Source organism: Micromys minutus, assembly GCF_963924665.1.
Source record: "Micromys minutus genome assembly, chromosome: 11".
Taxonomy (NCBI): domain Eukaryota; kingdom Metazoa; phylum Chordata; class Mammalia; order Rodentia; family Muridae; genus Micromys; species Micromys minutus.
Window position 1 is genome coordinate 58,470,529 of NC_137980.1, and position 17,936 is coordinate 58,488,464.

At 51.9% G+C, this 17,936-nt stretch overlaps 1 protein-coding gene across 1 annotated transcript in view; it reads left to right on the forward strand.

The window, feature by feature from the left end:
• NTSR1 (neurotensin receptor 1) overlaps window positions 1-17,674 on the forward strand; it is a gene marked incomplete at both ends in the record, with an annotated part of 37,243 nt that extends 19,569 nt beyond the window's left edge. The window contains 3 exons of the mRNA XM_080925203.1: window positions 13,981-14,194; window positions 16,005-16,095; window positions 17,422-17,674. Of these exons, the coding sequence (XP_080781329.1) occupies window positions 13,981-14,194; window positions 16,005-16,095; window positions 17,422-17,674 (558 nt within the window). The remainder of the gene's footprint in view (window positions 1-13,980; window positions 14,195-16,004; window positions 16,096-17,421) is intronic.
• Between the last annotated feature and the right edge of the window lie 262 nt (window positions 17,675-17,936).

Below are 17,936 nucleotides of genomic sequence, written 5' to 3' on the forward strand. Positions count from 1 at the left end.
TTGAACCCTTGTTTTTCTGCTTCTCCAATACTAGAATTACAAGCATGTGCCATCGCTCTGGTTCCCACAGCTGACTGGCGTCTCGGCTATGCCGGACTAAAGTTCTGAACCGAGTGAGTTCCCGTGACAGGCAGTCACTGGAAGGATGGATTGCTGTGCTGAGCACATAATTACTGCTCACCAGCTCCTGGCTCACTCGGTAGAAGACAGTTCTGAGCTCAGGCCCGGCCCAGAGGCTCTGTGGACCACCTTCCTTTTTCAGGTGAGGAAGAGTCGAGCTAAGTAGGGAAGATGAACACATCTGTAGGAGCTGGGACCGGTCCCCTAACCAGCCTGTGAGGCTAATATCCGGGCTCTCCCATCCAGCCCTGAGGCTTGTCCTGGCCTTACTACACACCATTTTTGAGGTTTGACCAGGAAGAACTCAAGAGGTAGCAAGAAAAATCTCCACTAAGACTTTGTGGTGCCTTTCTGGAGGCTGTGTCCTATTCATACCCAATGGAAATTTGCTGCAGCTCGATAGGTTTGCCCAAGCTCTGAGGGGCTTTGCAGAGACAGAAGGGAGGTGGAGCCAGTTTCTGGAAGGTGTAGCACCCACTCCTTACCTAGTGCATGTGTTTTATAACTGGCTTAAGATGAATGTCCCATTCTTGGCCTTACATGTGTCTGCGTGAGTGTATGTTTCTGTGTGTGTGCCCACGTGTATGTATGTGTGTGCTTGCATGTGTGTGTCTATGTGTGTGTCTGTGTCTGTGCTTGCATGTGTGCATGTGTGTGTCTGTGTGTAAGTATGTGGTTCTGAGTGCCCAAGTGTATGTGTCAATATGTATGTGCTTGCATATGTGTGTGTCTGTGTGTGTGAGTGTGTCTGTGTGTGCTTGCATGTGTACATGTGTGTGTGTGTGTGTGTGTCTGCATGTGGGTGTCTGTGTGTGTGTCCATGTGTATGTGTCTGTATTTTGTGCCTACATGTGTGTGTCTGTGTATGTGTGTCTGTGTGTATGTCTATGTGTCTATGTGTCTGTATGTGTGTCTGTGTGTATGTGCCTGTGTGTGTGGATCTGTGCGTGTGTCTGTATGTGTGTCTGTGTGTGTGTGCCTGTGTGTGTGGATCTGTGCGTGTGTCTGTATGTGTGTCTGTGTGAGTGTGTCTGTGTGTGCTTGCATGTGTACATGTGTGTGTCTGTGTGTGTGTGTGTCTGCATGTGGGTGTCTTTGTGTGTGTCCATGTGTATGTGTCTGTATTTTGTGCCTACATGTGTGTGTCTGTGTATGTGTGTCTGTGTGTGTGTCTATGTGTCTGTATGTGTGTCTGTGTATGTGTGTCTGTGTGTATGTCTATGTGTCTATGTGTCTGTATGTGTGTCTGTGTGTGTGTGCCTGTGTGTGTGGATCTGTGCGTGTGTCTGTGCATCTGTATGTGTCCCTGCATGTGTGGGTCTGTCTCAGTGTGTGTGTGCCCATTTGTGTGTACAGCCTCTGGTGTCATTCCTCAGGTACTATCCACATCGTTCTGTTGCGTGGTCTCTTGTTGATCTAAAACTCACCCGTTGGCAAGGTGACTGGCCAGTGAGTCTCAGGAATCCTCCTGCCTCTACCTCCCCAGTGCTGGAATTGCTTGTATTGCTTCATACCAAATGTTTTTTGTTTAAACAGGGTTCTCAGCCTCAAACTCAAATCCTCCTGCTTGCAAAGCGTTTTACAGCTGCGCCCTCTCCCTAGGGTGGTTCTACCTTTAAAATGGCTGAGCATTCCTTACCACCTGCTTTCTGTTTCTCCCTGCTCCTGCATACCTGGGGAGGTCCAGATCCTGTCCCACCCATTCAGGGGAGGATGTCTTCTTCTGAGGACTCCTTAGCAGCTCTGGGGAATCCAGTGTTGAGTAAAACTGGCAGGCAGGCAGTCCTGGGGAAGGACAGTGTGGAGAGAAGCCAGAAGACCAAGACCAGCTCCAACCCTTGCTGCTCAGTGCCAACCCTGACAGGGTACCAGGGGTTCCATGCCTACTTGGGTCCTGAAGACCCAGCAGCATCAGATATACAGAGGGAGCTGCATTGGATGCTCAGCCTGTCCCCACGGGAACTGCCAAACAGACCTGGCACCCTGGGCAGCCCAATTCACAACTACACAAGTCCCCAAACTCCAGCATGGCAGAGGAGGAACCAAGATGAACCCCCAGCAGGGGAGGATGAACGCCTTATTCGCCTCAAAGCCCGGTGGCATTTGAGTGGGACTGTTCCTGTGCAGCAACAACAACAAGAATCCTCCGCGTTCAGCCTGGAAACAATCAGTCTAACAAATGAACCAATTATGTCATTGTGACAAAGTCGCTATTGGAAGGAAGATGAGGTTTCTTCTGAGATGTGACAGAGGATTCAGAGAGGGACAGTCTGAGCCCAGGGACCTTCCTCAGCCCTCCTTCCAGGGTCCCTCCTCTATGCCATCCTGAGAGACAATGAGGTACAGCCTCCGCCCTGCCGGTTCCCTGCTTCTTATAGATAATGTAGGGTTATGGTTCTTGATTGACATTGACAGTGATCAAGGCATCCTTTATCAGAACGGATGTTGGCTCAGGGCTGGAGAGCAGTCCTCACATCTTACCCAAAGTCCCATGAGCATACAATCATCACCAACTGAGGTTTTCTCCCAAGGGGTTTGGTCTGGATTCTGTCCTGATCTTTGTCCTTGGAAACTGCCGTTCCTTCGTGGGAAGTTTTCTCTGTAGCTCATCCCTGGAAAAACTGGCCAGAGATAGGTGCTGGAGCCTGTGTGAAGGCTTGGAGCACCAACTGAAGCAAAGAGCCCTGAGAGTTGCCTTTAGGTGCCCAGCCCAAGAGGAGCCCGACAGGTACGGCAGTATAGTCACCCAGACCTAAGCCAGGAACTGTACTTGTCTGGGCCCATTAAGGAGGCCTTCTGAGCTGGAAGGCAGCTCTCGATTCTTGAACACAATGGAAAGGCAAACTGCCTCTCCTGCCTCAACAGGAAACCTACATTGCTACCTAGTTTTCCTAATGGCCAACCAAGGCTAAGAGCTGGGAGAACAGTGGGAAAGAGATTAGGCCCATCCACTAAAGACTCAAAGTCACCCTGAAAAATCCCTGCATCTGGTTATAGGTCAATGCCACACAGTTCCCAGGGAACAATCTAAAACCTCTACCAAAGGGGCATGAACCCAGGACCACACTAGATAGGAACTGACCACACATCTTCCCAGGGTCAAGGTGGGAGTTCTAGGTCCTAAAACCTTACACCACCTAGCAGCCCCTCTGTGTCTTCAAGTGCTTTCAGCATCCTGGATGGGCCAGACGCAAAATAGGAGCAGAGGCAGAAGCCATTCAGTCACACATGCGAGACATGCTTCACATACATACATGTATGTCCAGAGACACATGTATATAAGCAGACATGACACAAAATGGGTGCAGGCTCATCTTAAACAGACACGTGCTCATTCACACACAGAGATACAGATGTATATACACAAATGCTTGCTCACACCAATGTAGCTGAGCCAGAACTGGCTCTGGGAATGTCTCATGGACACAGCTGTCCCTTAGACCTCCAGGGAGCAGGAAGCACAGTGTTACCTTGGCCCAGTGCCATGGGATTACTTTGCCTGATTCCACCCAAGTATGAAAAGCCAAGCTCTTCTCTACCAGGGCTTACAGAGAAGCTGCCAGGTCTCTGGGGGAACCTGAGGGTTGGATCCAATGATAAAGTCCTCTCTGCAGGAAATGTGTGTGAAAGAAGACATGCTTGGTTCTGCAGGATCTGTAGAAGCCCCGTTTGACCTGCGAAGTACACTGACTTGGCCAAACCCAGCCTTAATCCTCGGGCTGATGATTGGGGGCCCTCCCTTCCTGCCGTGTCCCCCCTTTTTCTTCCTCATTACTGGCAGTGTTAAAAAGGCCTGCTAGAGCTGCCATATTACTGGGAAGGGAGCGAGTGTCCCATCTTGGCAACTTCCCAAAGGAGAGGAAGGAGAGAACAGTATGACTTAAAAAAAAAAAAAAAAAAAAAACTTAGGCATGGAGGTTTGCCAAGCAGGTAGCCTTGTGACAGACTGAAAACCGATTGGCCAGAAGTTGGGTGGCTTTAGAGAAAGGGTTGAGGAAGCCCAAAGTGCCAAAGGAAGCATATGGTGGCTCTGGCCAGCCTTCCAAGGAACGAGACAGAAGAAGGGGAAGTTAACCCTCTCTGGCTTGGGACACAGGCTGGCAGATCTGACGGACCCTAATGTCGTTTCTGCAGACAATTCATTCATATCAGGAATTCTGGGAAAGTACATGATTTCATTAAAGGGGTAGGTTTTCCCTTCCATCTCTTCAGCATAGCCGCAGGTGAGTCTGCCTTCCAGAGGAGTGTTCCCTTAGCCAGGTAGTTTACCTGCCCCCTGGAATGACCATTAGAAGAGACATGGAGGCTGGAGAGATGGCTCAGTGGTTAGGAGCACTGACGGTTCTTCCAGAGGTCTTGAGTTCAAATCCCAGGAACCACATGGTGGCTCACAGCTGTCTGTAATGGGATCTGATGCCCTCCTGTGGTGTGTCTGAAGACAGCTATGGTGTACTCACATAGATAAAGTAAATAAATAAATAATTTTAAAAAATAGGACCTCTGGAAGAGCAGTCGGTGCTCCTAACCACTGAGCCATCCCTCCCAGGTTGTACACCCAGGGACTGTGTGTGCTTGTCCGTTTGCTTTTGCACAGGGAGAAACTGGCAGGGTCAACCAGCACGAATGAGAAGCCAGGACCATTCTCTCCCATGCTGGCTCCAGGATCACAGTTTAGTCATCCCCTTGAGAACTGAGACTCTCAGGACCCAGGAGGCTCTGGTGTCTGCAGCATGTCTGTGTGTGTGCCTATGTGCGTCTGTGTCTCCGTCCACAGTCTTTCCATGTGTGCTTGAGAGCCTATGCATGTGTGCAGCTTCCCGGACACAAAATCGTCGTGCCGATGTGACTGATGACCCGGTGTGTAAGGCACTAGATGGGAACAGAGCTGCAAAAAGGACCTGACTCGCTTGAGTCTCAGAGAAATGGCCGCATGGCTGCTCTCCCTCCCACCCACAGCTGACCTTGATTCCATTTCAATCATGAGAACTTTGCTGTCAACACTAAGCCTAGCCTTGAGGTGGATTTTCTCCTGTGGCTACTATGGTCCAGGAGAATTTACAGACCAAGGCCTGAGTGCCTTCAAGTGGCCATTTCAGAGCCATCAAAGGAGACTCATCTAGCCTACAGGAACAGATTGGCAGGGCCGAGAAGGCTTCCCTGCAGGAACCTGGCTGGATGGCCCGGGTGCGGCTCATGCATTCCAATGCCTGGAACAAGGCTTCCTACTGGTGCAGTTAGCGTCCAGGCCGGCGACAGAGCCTAGCAACAGTAGCATGGAGAAGAGACCTCTGACTGATGAGGCCGTAGCTCAGCAGCTCAGCCTGCCCTGTGGGTGCAGCATCCACCTTCCAACCGAACAGAGACAAGGAACCTCTCCTTTTCCCACTTCCCCTCCTCTTCTCCTTCCCCCTCCTCCTTCCCTTCTCCCTTCTCTTCCTCTCCTCCCCCTTCCCTTTCCCTCCTCTATCTCTCGTCTGAGACAGGCGGGGAGAAGGTTTACTCTGAATCCGACCGGATAGAAACAAATCCCATTCCACCTACACCTTGAACCTTGCTGACAAGGCACTGGCGAGAGTGACTGACAGCTCAAGGCATGCGGCAGAATGTGGATCAGGATGCCAAGTGCCCGTAGGAGCCACTTGTCCCGGGAACAGGTTTCTGCAGGGACAATTCTGAGGGGATAAAGCTTCAATTGTCTTGGGACGTGGGTGTCAATGGAGACACGTTTGGGGAGATTTGTGTAACCAGAGTAAGCTCACCTCTCTTCACACCGTGTGCACAGCTTTGGGGCGCTGCTTTCAGAGGCTGTGGAACCAGACAAGGGTCAGCTTGGCAGAAGGCTGGGTTAAGCCATGAAAGCTTTCTTGCCTCTGCCAAGTATAACCCATCCTTGGGGTCATTTTAAATGTAAAGTAAAAGAGCCTAAGAGATGGCTTTTTGTGTCAGATTCCCTAAGAATAGAGCAGGCCCTCAGCCATGCATGCCAGCCCATTGGTCATCCTAGAACTGGATGAACAAAGGCTTACGGTGGGGAGGGCAGAAGACACTGGTGGATGGTAGTCTGCTGCCTTGGTATCTCGCTCCTCACACTCAAACACGTGTTCTGAGATCTCCTCTTGCTCCTTCATGTTCCTTCTATACGCTGGGCGCTGATGTGGGAACACAGCCTCAACGGTTACATTGGTCCCTGACTGTGATGTGACCGACACCCAGTGTGTGTCCCATGACCATAAGCCTGAGTCTTCCAAGCAGGAGTCAGCAAGCTCAGACTATGCTCTCTCATGGGCAGTGTAGACACGGCCTCCTGCTTATTAGCACGTTGTTTGTGACTAGTTTGGGCTGTGGTGGCCAAGCTGAGCAGTTGTGACAGAGACCATCTGGCCCACAAAGCAAAGTCCCTGGCTCTGTGACCCTTTACTGAAAACATCTGTGGAGTCCCGCTCCAGAACCGTTCTTAATGTGAGTTACCATCCTTGGCTCTGGCTCCAGGTTCTGCCTATTTTGTAGGCCAAAAAACCCCTAATATGCACACAACTGTGCCTGTTTCTCAGGCCATGGTTCCTGCCCCTGTCAACCTCTCCTGGCCCAAAGGATCTCAGCCCATAGACAAGCGTCAAGCTCTCTGAAAACAGGCTCATCCTTCCCCATCCTTCATAATATCTTGAACTCACCTCTGCCTCCCACCAAGGCCCCCTCCCTCTCACTGCCCGGCTCCTCCCACTTCTGCAAGCAGAACACCTTGTAAACATCAGGTATTTGATAAGTGCCAGAGGATGTTGGATGGAGGGATATGTAAGTAACCCCAGAGGAGAGATGGACAGGCACAGACATAAGTTATGGAATTTCCAGAAAGAGCCAGGTTGTACCACCTCAGGTCTGCAGCCTGCAACACAGACTACCCCCACCTGGGAAAAGTAGCTAGAAACCGCCTGACAGCTGGGGTCAGTGGGAGCATGTGGGAGACGGTGGGAGAGCTGTGGGCTTGGGGGGGGGGGCTCTTCAGGCCCCTGGCTCTCAAGACCCAGAAGGTTGACTCATGGCTGGCAGTGGGTAGGTAAGCTATATCGCTCTCCCCCCTGCCCTAGAAGCAGATATGACAGAAGCTAGAGTCAGCTTCCCCCCAGTCCTCAGAGGGTAGATCAGCCTGTCTGTGACTTCAAAGCTCACTAGGGATCTAGGGATCGTGAGGGCAATGGTCAGGGCAGGACAGCTTAAGGAGATCCGTGACACCCTCTCCTGCATGGGGGTTTAGGGAATGGCAGCCCCAGAGTGACACAGGAAGAAGTTCAGGGTCACTGGATAAGATCGATTCTGCCTGCCCCCTCCATCTAGAGAGAAAATCCAAGAACTTATTTATACCTAGGGCTCTCAGATTCCCGCTCAGGAGAGTGTGATCTTGCAATGCTGTACCATTCAGAAAACCAGAAAGCCTCTTTGTTATGGTAAAGAAAAGCTCCACGTGGGTGTAAAGAACAAACGGAGGAGGACTAATGAGGTAATGGGTTTGCAGACTGAGAGGGAGGAGCTGAGCGCCTGACAGGGAGGTGCTTTGCTCCCCCACTCCAGCCTCCTCCCCAGTGGGTAGAATCTGGGCCACAATTTACAGGTGTGTGTGTGTGTGTGATACTTGTGTGTATGTATGTGTATGGTGTGTGTATGTGCATGTGTGCATGCTAGTGTGTGTGTGAATATTCATGTACATGTTCATCTGTGTGCCTGTGTGCATTTGTGGTATGGTGTGCATATGTGTGTATGGTGTGTGTGGTATGTGAATATGTACAGGTGATGTGCTTATATATATGTAGTGTGTGTATATAAGTGGTGTTTGTATGCATTTGTGGTGTGTATGTGTGTATGGTATGTGTGTGTGCATGTTCATGTACATGTGCATGTGTGTGCCTGTGTATAAGTGTGTGAATGTGTGTATGTGTTTGTGTGTGGTGTCTGTGTGTGGTATTTGTGTGCATTTGTGGTGTGTATGGTGTGTGTGTGCATAAGTGCACACTAGTGTGTGTTTGTGAATGTTCTTCACACACATGTGCATGTGTATGCCTGTGTGTGTGTATGCATGTGGTGTATGTGTCTCTGTGTATGATGTGTCTGTATGTGGTGTATGTCTGTGTGTGATGTGTGTGTATTTGTGTGTGTATGTATGTGTGTATGGTGTGGAGTATGTGTGTGGTGTGTATATGTATGTGTAGTGTGTAGTGTATGTGCTTGTGTGTGTGTTTGTGTGGTGTGTATGTCTGTGTGTATGTATGGTGTGTGTGCCTGTGTGTGTGTGTAGGTTAATGGTTGATGTCAGGTGGCTTTATCGCTGTTCACTGTTTTTTGAGATGGCCTCTTGCTGACTCCACAGTTTACCAACTGGTCAGAGACGATGACCAGCAAGTGTCCGTCAGCCTCCCCAGAGCTGGGATTACAGGGCTATGCCTCTATGCCGCAGTTTTTAAATGGGTGTTTAGAGAGCAAGTGCTCTGCTGGTGAATCTGTCCCTCTGTCCCTCTGCTGCTACTTCATGGCCTTTACTTCTGCCCACCCTCAGATGTCCCACAGTCCCACCCAGCAGAAAGCTGGCTTGAGGCAGTGTCCTCAGCCAGAGGTGAGGCCCAGAGCCTGGTCGCCCAGGAAGAGACCAGAGCCTGGCTTTGTACAAGTTATAAACCCTCTGTCGTGCCTGAAGCTCTGTGGTAGGACATGGAAGACCTCTACCAGCGTTTTCCCTCACACTGGCCATCTCTAAGTCCTCTTCCTGTGGGTGAGGACACACCCTTCTGTGTTCACTGTAATCAGATTTATTGAGCAGGGACACAGCACTAATCCCATTGAGACTCTGATGTTGAAGAGCCAGATGTCCACGGGGAAGTGCAGTGGCCAGCTTTGGCAGTTGGTGGTAATTACAAATTGGGAGGAACAGGCAGGATATTCGATGCACTGCCCACACAATTACATGGCAAGAAAGCTCACAGCAAATTGTGGGGCTGATTCCGCTGCAACTCGCGCTCTAGGATGCATGTGCATCCTGCTTAAAAGTGCTGAGCCCCAGCAGCCAACCTTGCTCCCGAGCCCAGCTCAGGGGTTTTCATGGTCGCTGGAAATAGGAAGCTAGTGTCCATGAGTGCCAGGCTTTCTTGGCATGGAACAGAGACCTTTCTTGGATAGCTCAACCTCTGTCAAAGGCTCCAAATTCACTGTGCTGAGCACTTGGCCTGATGTTTAATCCGTGTCAAATTAGTGCCCTGCATTTTAGGAAAATGCAAACAAAAGGCGTACTGGTCAACCTGATTGAACTGGCTTGGGTTTTTGAAGTAGAGACACAGCAGATGCATTTTTATCAAGTGGGAGCTGCCATTCAGGAAACTCTTACCCATGAGAGGAAGGGCTACTGTCCTAGCCCGCAGTGGACAAGCCTTGCTGACTACAGTATAAAGTGAGCCTTAGGCACAAGCTGGCTCTCTTTCCTGCTCCACCGCTGTTGGGTACAGAGGTGGGGTGTGGGCCCAGCAGTACCCAGCCCACCCACTCCCCTCTGCACCACCTCTGAACTTGCTGGGGATTTTGAAGTCACTCGCTGCTGCTGCTCAGCAGATGTCCCACAGATCTGAACATTCTAATAGGCTTTTTGGCTGACATATATTTGAAGGCACGGCAGACAGACTTCAGTCCTCCCCGCCCCTTCCCTGCCCTGAAGACTTAATCCCCTACACAGATGGTTTGGGGCTAATTAGAAATGTTGAAGCATTTTGTCACCTGTTCCTGCCCCCCAACCAGTAAGAGAAGCCACACCACCAGCTGTGCTGAGGGTTCTGGACCAAAACCAGGCCCTGCACCCACCCTACTGTGCTAAGCTTTCTCCCAGGCACTTAGGGCCTGGCATAGGTGGAGAAGGACAGAGCTGTTGAGAAGGCCATCTCAGTAATCCGATTGAGGCCTCCGGGCTGAGTCTGTGGTCTCCTGACAACCAAACTGGTGCCAGGCCTGCTGCCCAGCCAGGCACTGGCAGGATGTGGATGTTCAAGGTTTTCTGTCGCCAATCCCTCAGTCAGACGGCAGCCTCTGCACCTCTGGACAGCCGGAGAGGAGTCTGGAAGGTGGACAGTACACAGAGGTGGGGGGCGGGCCGGATGTGGCATCTACCGGAAGCAGGAGAGTGGGGGTCCTGCCTACACTCTGGTCACAGCCCTCTCGGTGTAGTTAGCTGTCTGTGGTATGCAGTTCTGTCTTTCCATCTGGGACTTGAGAATCACCCAGTAAATCTGCCATTTGGACTCTGTCTGAGTTCCAGCCTCTTCCAATAATCCCAAACCAGAAAACGGGGACCCATGATGGAGAGGAGGCCCAGTAAGGAAGTGAACAGAGGCTGCCCCAAGAGGTGCCACCTGGGAAGCTGAGGTGCGTGCTCCTACGCTCACTCTTTTTTTTTTTTTAAGATTTATTTATTTATTATATATGAGTAGCTGTCTCCAGACACAGCAGAAGAGGGCATCGGATCCCATTACAGATGGTTGTGAGCCACCGTATGGTTGCTGGGAATTGAACTCAGGACCTCTGGAAGAGCAGTCTGTGCTCTTAACCACTGAGCCATCTCTCCAGACCCCTACACTCACTCTTGAAAGCAAAGAGCCTGTACTTCTTCTGGCCAGAGTCCTGTTCCTACGGGTCAGGTTTTCTTCAGAGCCCTTCTGAGCGGCGAATCCCGAAGCTTCAAGTTTCCAGTCCTGAGGTGCCCAGAGTTTGTCCAGGCCAAAGCCACCTTGGCCACCACTCTAAGACACCTGGCAAGTATGACAGGGATCCAAGTGGAGACAGGAACAACATGGCATCCTACACCTGCCTCTCTTTCCTCTCTTTGGGACATTCCAGAAGAAGTTGTTGCTCCAACAATTTTGTTTATGTACCTTAGGTTCTGTCCTCCTCCTTAGTCACTTAAATAGAACCCTGGTCTCAAGACCCTGTGGAGTCTTTGAGATGACAGATGTCCTGAGGATAAATGCAATGCAGTCAGTCTCCTGTGAAATTCTGGGCTGTGTCACTTTAAGAAACCCCCCACCCTTTGTGTTCTGGGCCCCAGCAGCCCACCTGTGAGATGAGAACAGACCCACCAAATACAGGCTTCTTTGTCCCTAACATTTTCCACGTCAGGGAAAAACTGGTGGTTTTGGTGTGACATGGGGGCTCTAGGCATGGAGTTGGTGTGGTGAGACTGTTATTTTGGTTCAGGAGGAGCACGTGAAGGGAGCACTGCCAGCCCCTGTACGGGCCGGTCAGGTCTTCTTCAGAGCCAAGCTGGGCCTTAGCGGAACTTGGGGAGCCACACATACACCCCGTCTCCCTTTATTCCCTTGGATACTCTCTCCATAAACTGTTATCTTGGGGCACCTGGGATCCCCGAGGAGCAGATGTGTGGGTGTGTGGGGACCGGCCAGCTGCTTCAGTGGTAAGCATTCGAGTATTTCTGGTGTTGTTATTTCAAACAAGGCTGCGCCGGAAATCTTGACATCAGACACTTCTGACGTGCATTTGGCTAACATCCCTGGTCCAGCAGAAGTGGAGAAAGGTAGCCAGAAAATGAGAGGACACAGGAGCCTGCTTGTGCTGGCCTTCGATCTGCACTCTGTCCAAGGCTAGCCCATTGCTGAACCTATTCTGGCCACCCTTACAGGAGACAACCCTCTGCTGGGCTAGCCCAGGCTGGTCCAGAAGGTCACACAGGGACTTCTCATACTTCACCCTGCTGGGTTTTTCTTCAGCTCCTTCCCATCCTCTGTGGGCCTCTGGCTGAAGTGAGTTCAGCTTTTAATCCGAACACAATGGGTTTAGCTAGGGTCCAGGAGAGGCCCCAGTATTGTTCTGCAGGAGAAATGCAGATGACAGTCAGAGCTGCAGCTCAGGGATCTGGAGCCAAGGCCACCTCTGGGTGACCTGAGTGAGGAGAGGGATACACTCCACCAGTGCATGTATCCTTACACACAGACTACATATCTCCACACACACCATCCGTGTCAAAGTTTGAGCCCACCATCCCTGATGACTTTATCTAACCAAACCCTTCTCTCAGCCTCCTTCTTCTCCATAAAAACACAGGGTTAAGGAGGGCAGCGGCCGAACTAGCCCTGTTCCTCATGGAAGCCATCCCAGCTTCCTGACAAGAACCCTCAGCTTGCTCCTTTTGCCCACCCCAATGGTAATCCTGGGTACGACTGAAGGCACCCAATGGTGGGGACACCTTCAGTCGCTCTGAGGTTTCTTGTTGAGATGAGGAGTCTCTCGGGGACCTGCTTAAGGTCACAGCTACCTGAGGATGTAGGACTGCTGTCTGTCTAAGGTTCTAGTCTGCACCTCGACCTCCAGCCCCCTTTCTGGAGAGCTTTCCTCGTGCTCAGCAATGTCCAGCACTGAGAGGAGCAGCAGCAGTCGGGGTGGAACAGAAGGCAAGAGCTCCAAAGGCTGGCTGTCATGCTCTTGGGGTCCACCTTCCTCCCCAGTACCCCAATCCAGCTTTGGAAGCATGATCCAAAACCAGTGGCCCAGAGTAGCCCAACACCTAACTAGTCTTAGGTCCTGTCACCCGTTGGAGTTGGTACATACGGCTAAAACAGAAGGTGGGGAAAAAACAAAGACAGAGATACCAGGAGAGACAGACACACAGAAAAGGAGGCAGAGGGGACAATGGAGACACTGTGTGGTGTGCGCTGCCCCTCCCTGTGACCAGCAATGCCAAGTCTGGCTTCTCTCCCCGGCACACAGAGACACGCCTTCCCTCCACTGGTTATTAGCAGCCTTCTGACCCTTGCTTTCCTGCTTTCAGCCATTCCTCCCTCCCCATGGCTCAGGGTCACAGATCAGGGTGACCTGGGGTCAGCACCTACATGTCCCCCTGGACACCGGGGATGGTTTAGTTGGGCACATCAAAAGATGCTGTGGATGCTTCCAGGAAGGTGGGGTATCACCGAATCATGCACCCTGCTGTGAACGCAGCATGACCCTCAGGCTGACAGAGGTGACAAATGTTTCTCAGGCTATCCCGTGTGACTAGGGCTGCCATGCCCTACACGTTGGGCGGGAAAGCTATCGCCACACCTGATGAGGGTCAGAAAAGGGGCAAGCCTGGGAACTTCAGGTTTAGGAGCCATTACTGGCCACTGAGGGCCTGCCTGGAACCAGCCCCCTCAGTCTTGCTGGTTTGCTCCAGCTCTGGCCAGTCCTGGAAGAAGCTGTCTGCTGCCTTTGTTCATTGAGGTGTGGTATTTTAAATGTTTTGACATTTTAAATCTGTGTTGGATACATCCAGTGTGTTTAATTCCACTGTGACTCACCAGGAATCAAATTAGTGTATCTCCTGGGATGGAGCTCAGCTGCCCCTCCCCCCCCAGCAGACAGAGGACTTCTTGCTTGCCCTCCGTGGGCTTCCAATGGAGTGAGCTAAGCACACAGCAGGAACAGCTCTGGCTGCTGACCCCCTGGGAAGAGATGGAACAGGCCCTCTATTCTCAAGGTCAGAGGAGATGCAGCTTGGGGAGGGCATAACAGACCCAAGAGGGAGATGGTGCCGACCTTCTCTTGAGCAGTTTGTACCTTGCCTGTTGATCAGAGATTTGTGTAAATGGCGACTTGGACTGTCTCTTTCCCAGGCCCTCCCAGGGGTGGTCTGTGGACACCTGGGAGGCACAGGTGCTTCAGCTAAGTCTAAAAGATTCTTGGGGAGTCCAGCCAACTCCTGGATCCCCGCTCCCCTCATACCCAGGGGAGGGTCCGGTCTGGTGGGTAGGCTCTGAGCTCCAGCTTTGAGCACACACAGTGCAAGTCCCAGGTCTGCTGGGTAAACACCTGGGTCTCACAGCTGCCTCTTGCTCTCTGCAGGTTAACACCTTCATGTCCTTCCTGTTTCCCATGATGGTCATCTCCATCCTAAACACTGTGATCGCCAACAAACTGACAGTCATGGTGCACCAGGCCGCGGAGCAGGGCCGCATGTGCACCGTGGGCACACACAACGGTGTAGAGCACAGCACATTCAACATGTCCATGGAGCCCGGTCGAGTCCAGGCCCTGCGCCACGGAGTCCTCGTCTTACGTATGTAACCACAGACCCTGGGTGGGGATCAGACAATGCTGTGGGGGCTCAGCCCAGAGCCAAGTGTAAAGACCTGGGATAAGGCATGGGCCCAAGCTCAACATCAGTGCTCTGTCCTCTTCGTTACAGCTTCATATTGTCACCAAACCAACCAGAGGCTGGGTGTCTTACTAACATGGGTAAGCTTTCTTGCTGTAAATCAAGGCTCTGTCAAGGGAGCTAGTGTACCCCAGGCACACTCATAAATAAAGTCGCATGACTAGTCCTGGCAGCTGGAGCCTCCACAGAGGCAACATCTAGCTATCTGGGAATAGAAGGTCCTGGGAACAGACCTGCAGGCAGAAGGCATGCAGAGCAGATGCCTGTTGGTTAGACAGTTTGCAGCAACAATGCAGCAACAATCAATCTGAGGAGAGAGATAGGCCTGAACCCTGTAGCTGATGCAACCTTGGGAAAACATCAGGGGTGATGGATGGGAAAGACCCAGGACAGAAGTCTTTTTGTCCTCCAAACTCGTGTCTTACTTTTTTTTCCCTGTGGCTGTGGCTCCTTCCTGGTCCTGTTCCTTTCAAGCTTGCTTCCCTGCAGCTCAGGGCAAAACACGTGACAGCAAGAAGCCCCTCGGAGCAGCCCCTAGAGCCCAGAGTGGCTGGCACCAGACATGAGTGGGTCTTGGTGGCCTTCCTCACAGATGTCCTCATCTATACCCAAAGGAAGTGACTGTAATAAGGGCTCAGGACTTTGCTGAACCCCAGAGCAACCACCTCATGTCCCCACTAACCTAGTGTTTCTCAGAGTAGAAGAGAGAGAGGTGTGGCCAGTCCTGGTCCCCAGGAGGAGGCTGGGGCTGAAGGTAGGGAGGAGCACTCAAGACTTCAAGCAGAGCTGTGTCTGAGACTGTCACTTATCTGAATCAGGACACCTGTCAACTACATATTTCATGCTGCCACAGGCCCAGGCCTACCCTATAGGGCCAGCTCTCTACCTGTCCCCTAGCCCAAATATGAGTCTGACTCTTTGTATAAACAAAATCACACAAGATTTGGTGGCTAGTGTGTCCATTACACAAAAGATCTTCCAAGCTTGTCCCTGTTGGGGCATGTACTAGAATCTCCTGCCCGTTTAATGCCGAACAATACTCCACTGTACAGCACCCACTGTTCCAAGTTCCTGTTGTGTGCATGGATCATGTGACCACAGACCAGTGTGGCAGCAGATCCATCTGTCTGTCCACAGGCTCCCGGGTCTCCTTCACTTCTGTGATTGGCTAGGAAAGATAGCACTGTGAAACGGAGCACACGCATTTCCTTCAATTCCTGTTTTTAATTCTTCCAGGTCGATTCCCAGGAAAGGGGGTGGTGCTTTTTCTTTCTTTCTTTCTTTCTTTTTAATTGCTGTTCATCTACAGCATATAACACTTGTGGCTTGGTTGTTTTGTGCGTGTTCGCTTTATGTGTCCACACGCATATGCGCACGTGTGTAGCGGTCAGAGGTCAACAGTGGGTGTCTTCCTCTGTCCCTCTTCCACTTTCTCTTTTGAGATGTGTCTCTCACTGAACCTGGAACTGACTGAATCGGCTGTGATGGCTCGCCTGTGAGCTCTAGGCATCCACAAGCCTCCCCGCACTGGCTTACACACACACACACACACACACACACACACACACACACACACACACGACGCTGTTCACCGGGTGGTTTGTTTGTACCATGTTTTATTTTACTACTAAAGAAAAGGGCCCATGACCTCAGGATGCCTTTGTCTCCTGTTGCCCTCTCCATGTTTCTGAGGGCAATGGCTGTCTTGCAGGTGCTGTGGTCATCGCCTTCGTGGTCTGCTGGCTGCCCTACCACGTGCGGCGCCTGATGTTCTGCTATGTCTCGGATGAACAGTGGACGACGTGAGTACTCAACTCTAGCAGATGGGCGGGGCTACCACGAGCCCCATGCACAGCCTGTCTAGGATGAGGGGCAGGCCTCTCTGGGCCTGGGGCTCCAGGAGGATGACTATAGCCAAGAGGTGAGAGCAGGAAGCAGACCCTCATGCCTGAGACATCTGTGTCAGATCTGGAGGTTCTATTGGCCACAGCTACTTCAGGCAGGACTTGAGGGCTCAACAGAGTCACCAGAGGAGCTGTGTGACTTGTCACACAAAGGGAAAAGACAGGGAGACAGCTTCAACCCCAGCTGCGGGCCACTAGGGAATGTTGTCAGCTGGGCAAATCATAGGAGACTTGGTGTCCGGGTTCATGACGAAACCATCACAGAGCCCCTTCTGCTAAGCATGACTCAGGCTCCCGAACGGAAAGTAGGTGATCAGCGAGAACCTTGTTTGCATGAATGAGTCACCTGATGGTGACAGCAGTCCTGAGGACCAGCCAGCCAGCCTACTTTGAGCCATTTCTGTAGCAGAGCAGGACTCCTCAGCATATGAGAAACATCATCTTCAGGCTAATGGCCACCAACGGATGAGACATAGCTGCTGCTCACAGGGAAACTTTCAAGATCAGAGGAACAGCCCTAAGTGAAGGCTTAGGAAGGCCAGGGATGCCTGGGGACAGGGGGTTAAGGTCATCATGAATAGATATGACATCCACAGACATCAGAAGCCTTAGTGCTTCCCATCCTTGTGTGGTTTGGGACTTAGACACTGAGAACAGGACTCCATGTAGACAATCAAAATGGGCTGCTGAAAGGGGGAGGGGGAGGGAAAGAAGAGGAGGGGAGGGGAGGAAAGAAAGGAAGAAAGGGAGGGAGGGGAGAGAGGGAGGGAGAGAAAGAGGGGGGAGGAGGGGAGGAAAGAGAGAGAAAGAAAGGGAGGGAGGGGAGAGAGGGAGGGAGGGAAAGAGGGGGGAGGAAAGAGAGAGAAAGAAAGGGAGGGAGGGGAGAGAGGGAGGGAGGGAAAGAGGGGGAGGGGAGGGGGGAAAGAGAGGAAGGAAGAGAAAGAGACAGAGGGGAGAGAGGGAGGGGGAGGGGGGAAGGAAGGAAGGGAGAGAAAGGAAGGTGGGAGGAAGGGAGAGGGAGGGGGAAGGGAGGAAATGCCCAAGTGGGGCTGTGGTCAAAGCCAGGTCATCTTTTTTCCAGATTCCCTAGGAAAAAGGCGTTAGGGATTCTTTGACAACGCCTCCCGCCCCCCCCCCCCCAAGCTGCCGCACTGCGCTTGTCTGGCCCTGGCGCATGCCTAGTGAGGGCCACTGTAGTCTAAATGTTCTCCCTTCCCCCAACAGGTTCCTCTTCGATTTCTACCACTATTTCTACATGCTGACCAATGCTCTCTTCTACGTCAGCTCCGCCATCAATCCCATCCTCTACAACCTGGTCTCCTCCAACTTCCGCCAGGTCTTCCTGTCCACACTGACCTGCCTCTGTCCTGGGTGGCGGCGCCGCCGAAAGAAGAGGCCAACGTTCTCCAGGAAGACGAACAGCATGTCCAGCAACCATGCCTTTTCCACCAGCGCCACCCGGGAGACCCTGTACTAGGAGGCCCTAAGGAGGTGGAGAGGAGGCCTCATTCCCCACCCCCAGGCTCCCAAGGGTTAAGTAGTGGTCCATCTAAGCCATGCAGGTGAGGCTGGGGCACCCTCTTCTTTCTTTCCAGTTTCTCTTCCTTTCCTTCCTCCGTTCCCTCCTCCCCAGTCCTTTATCCTGCCCCTTAGCCCTCCCCTACCTCCACCTTAAAAACTAGAACAGAGGCAGTTTCTCTCCCGCCTTTTGCTGGCCTTTAACAAGAAGAAATTAGCAC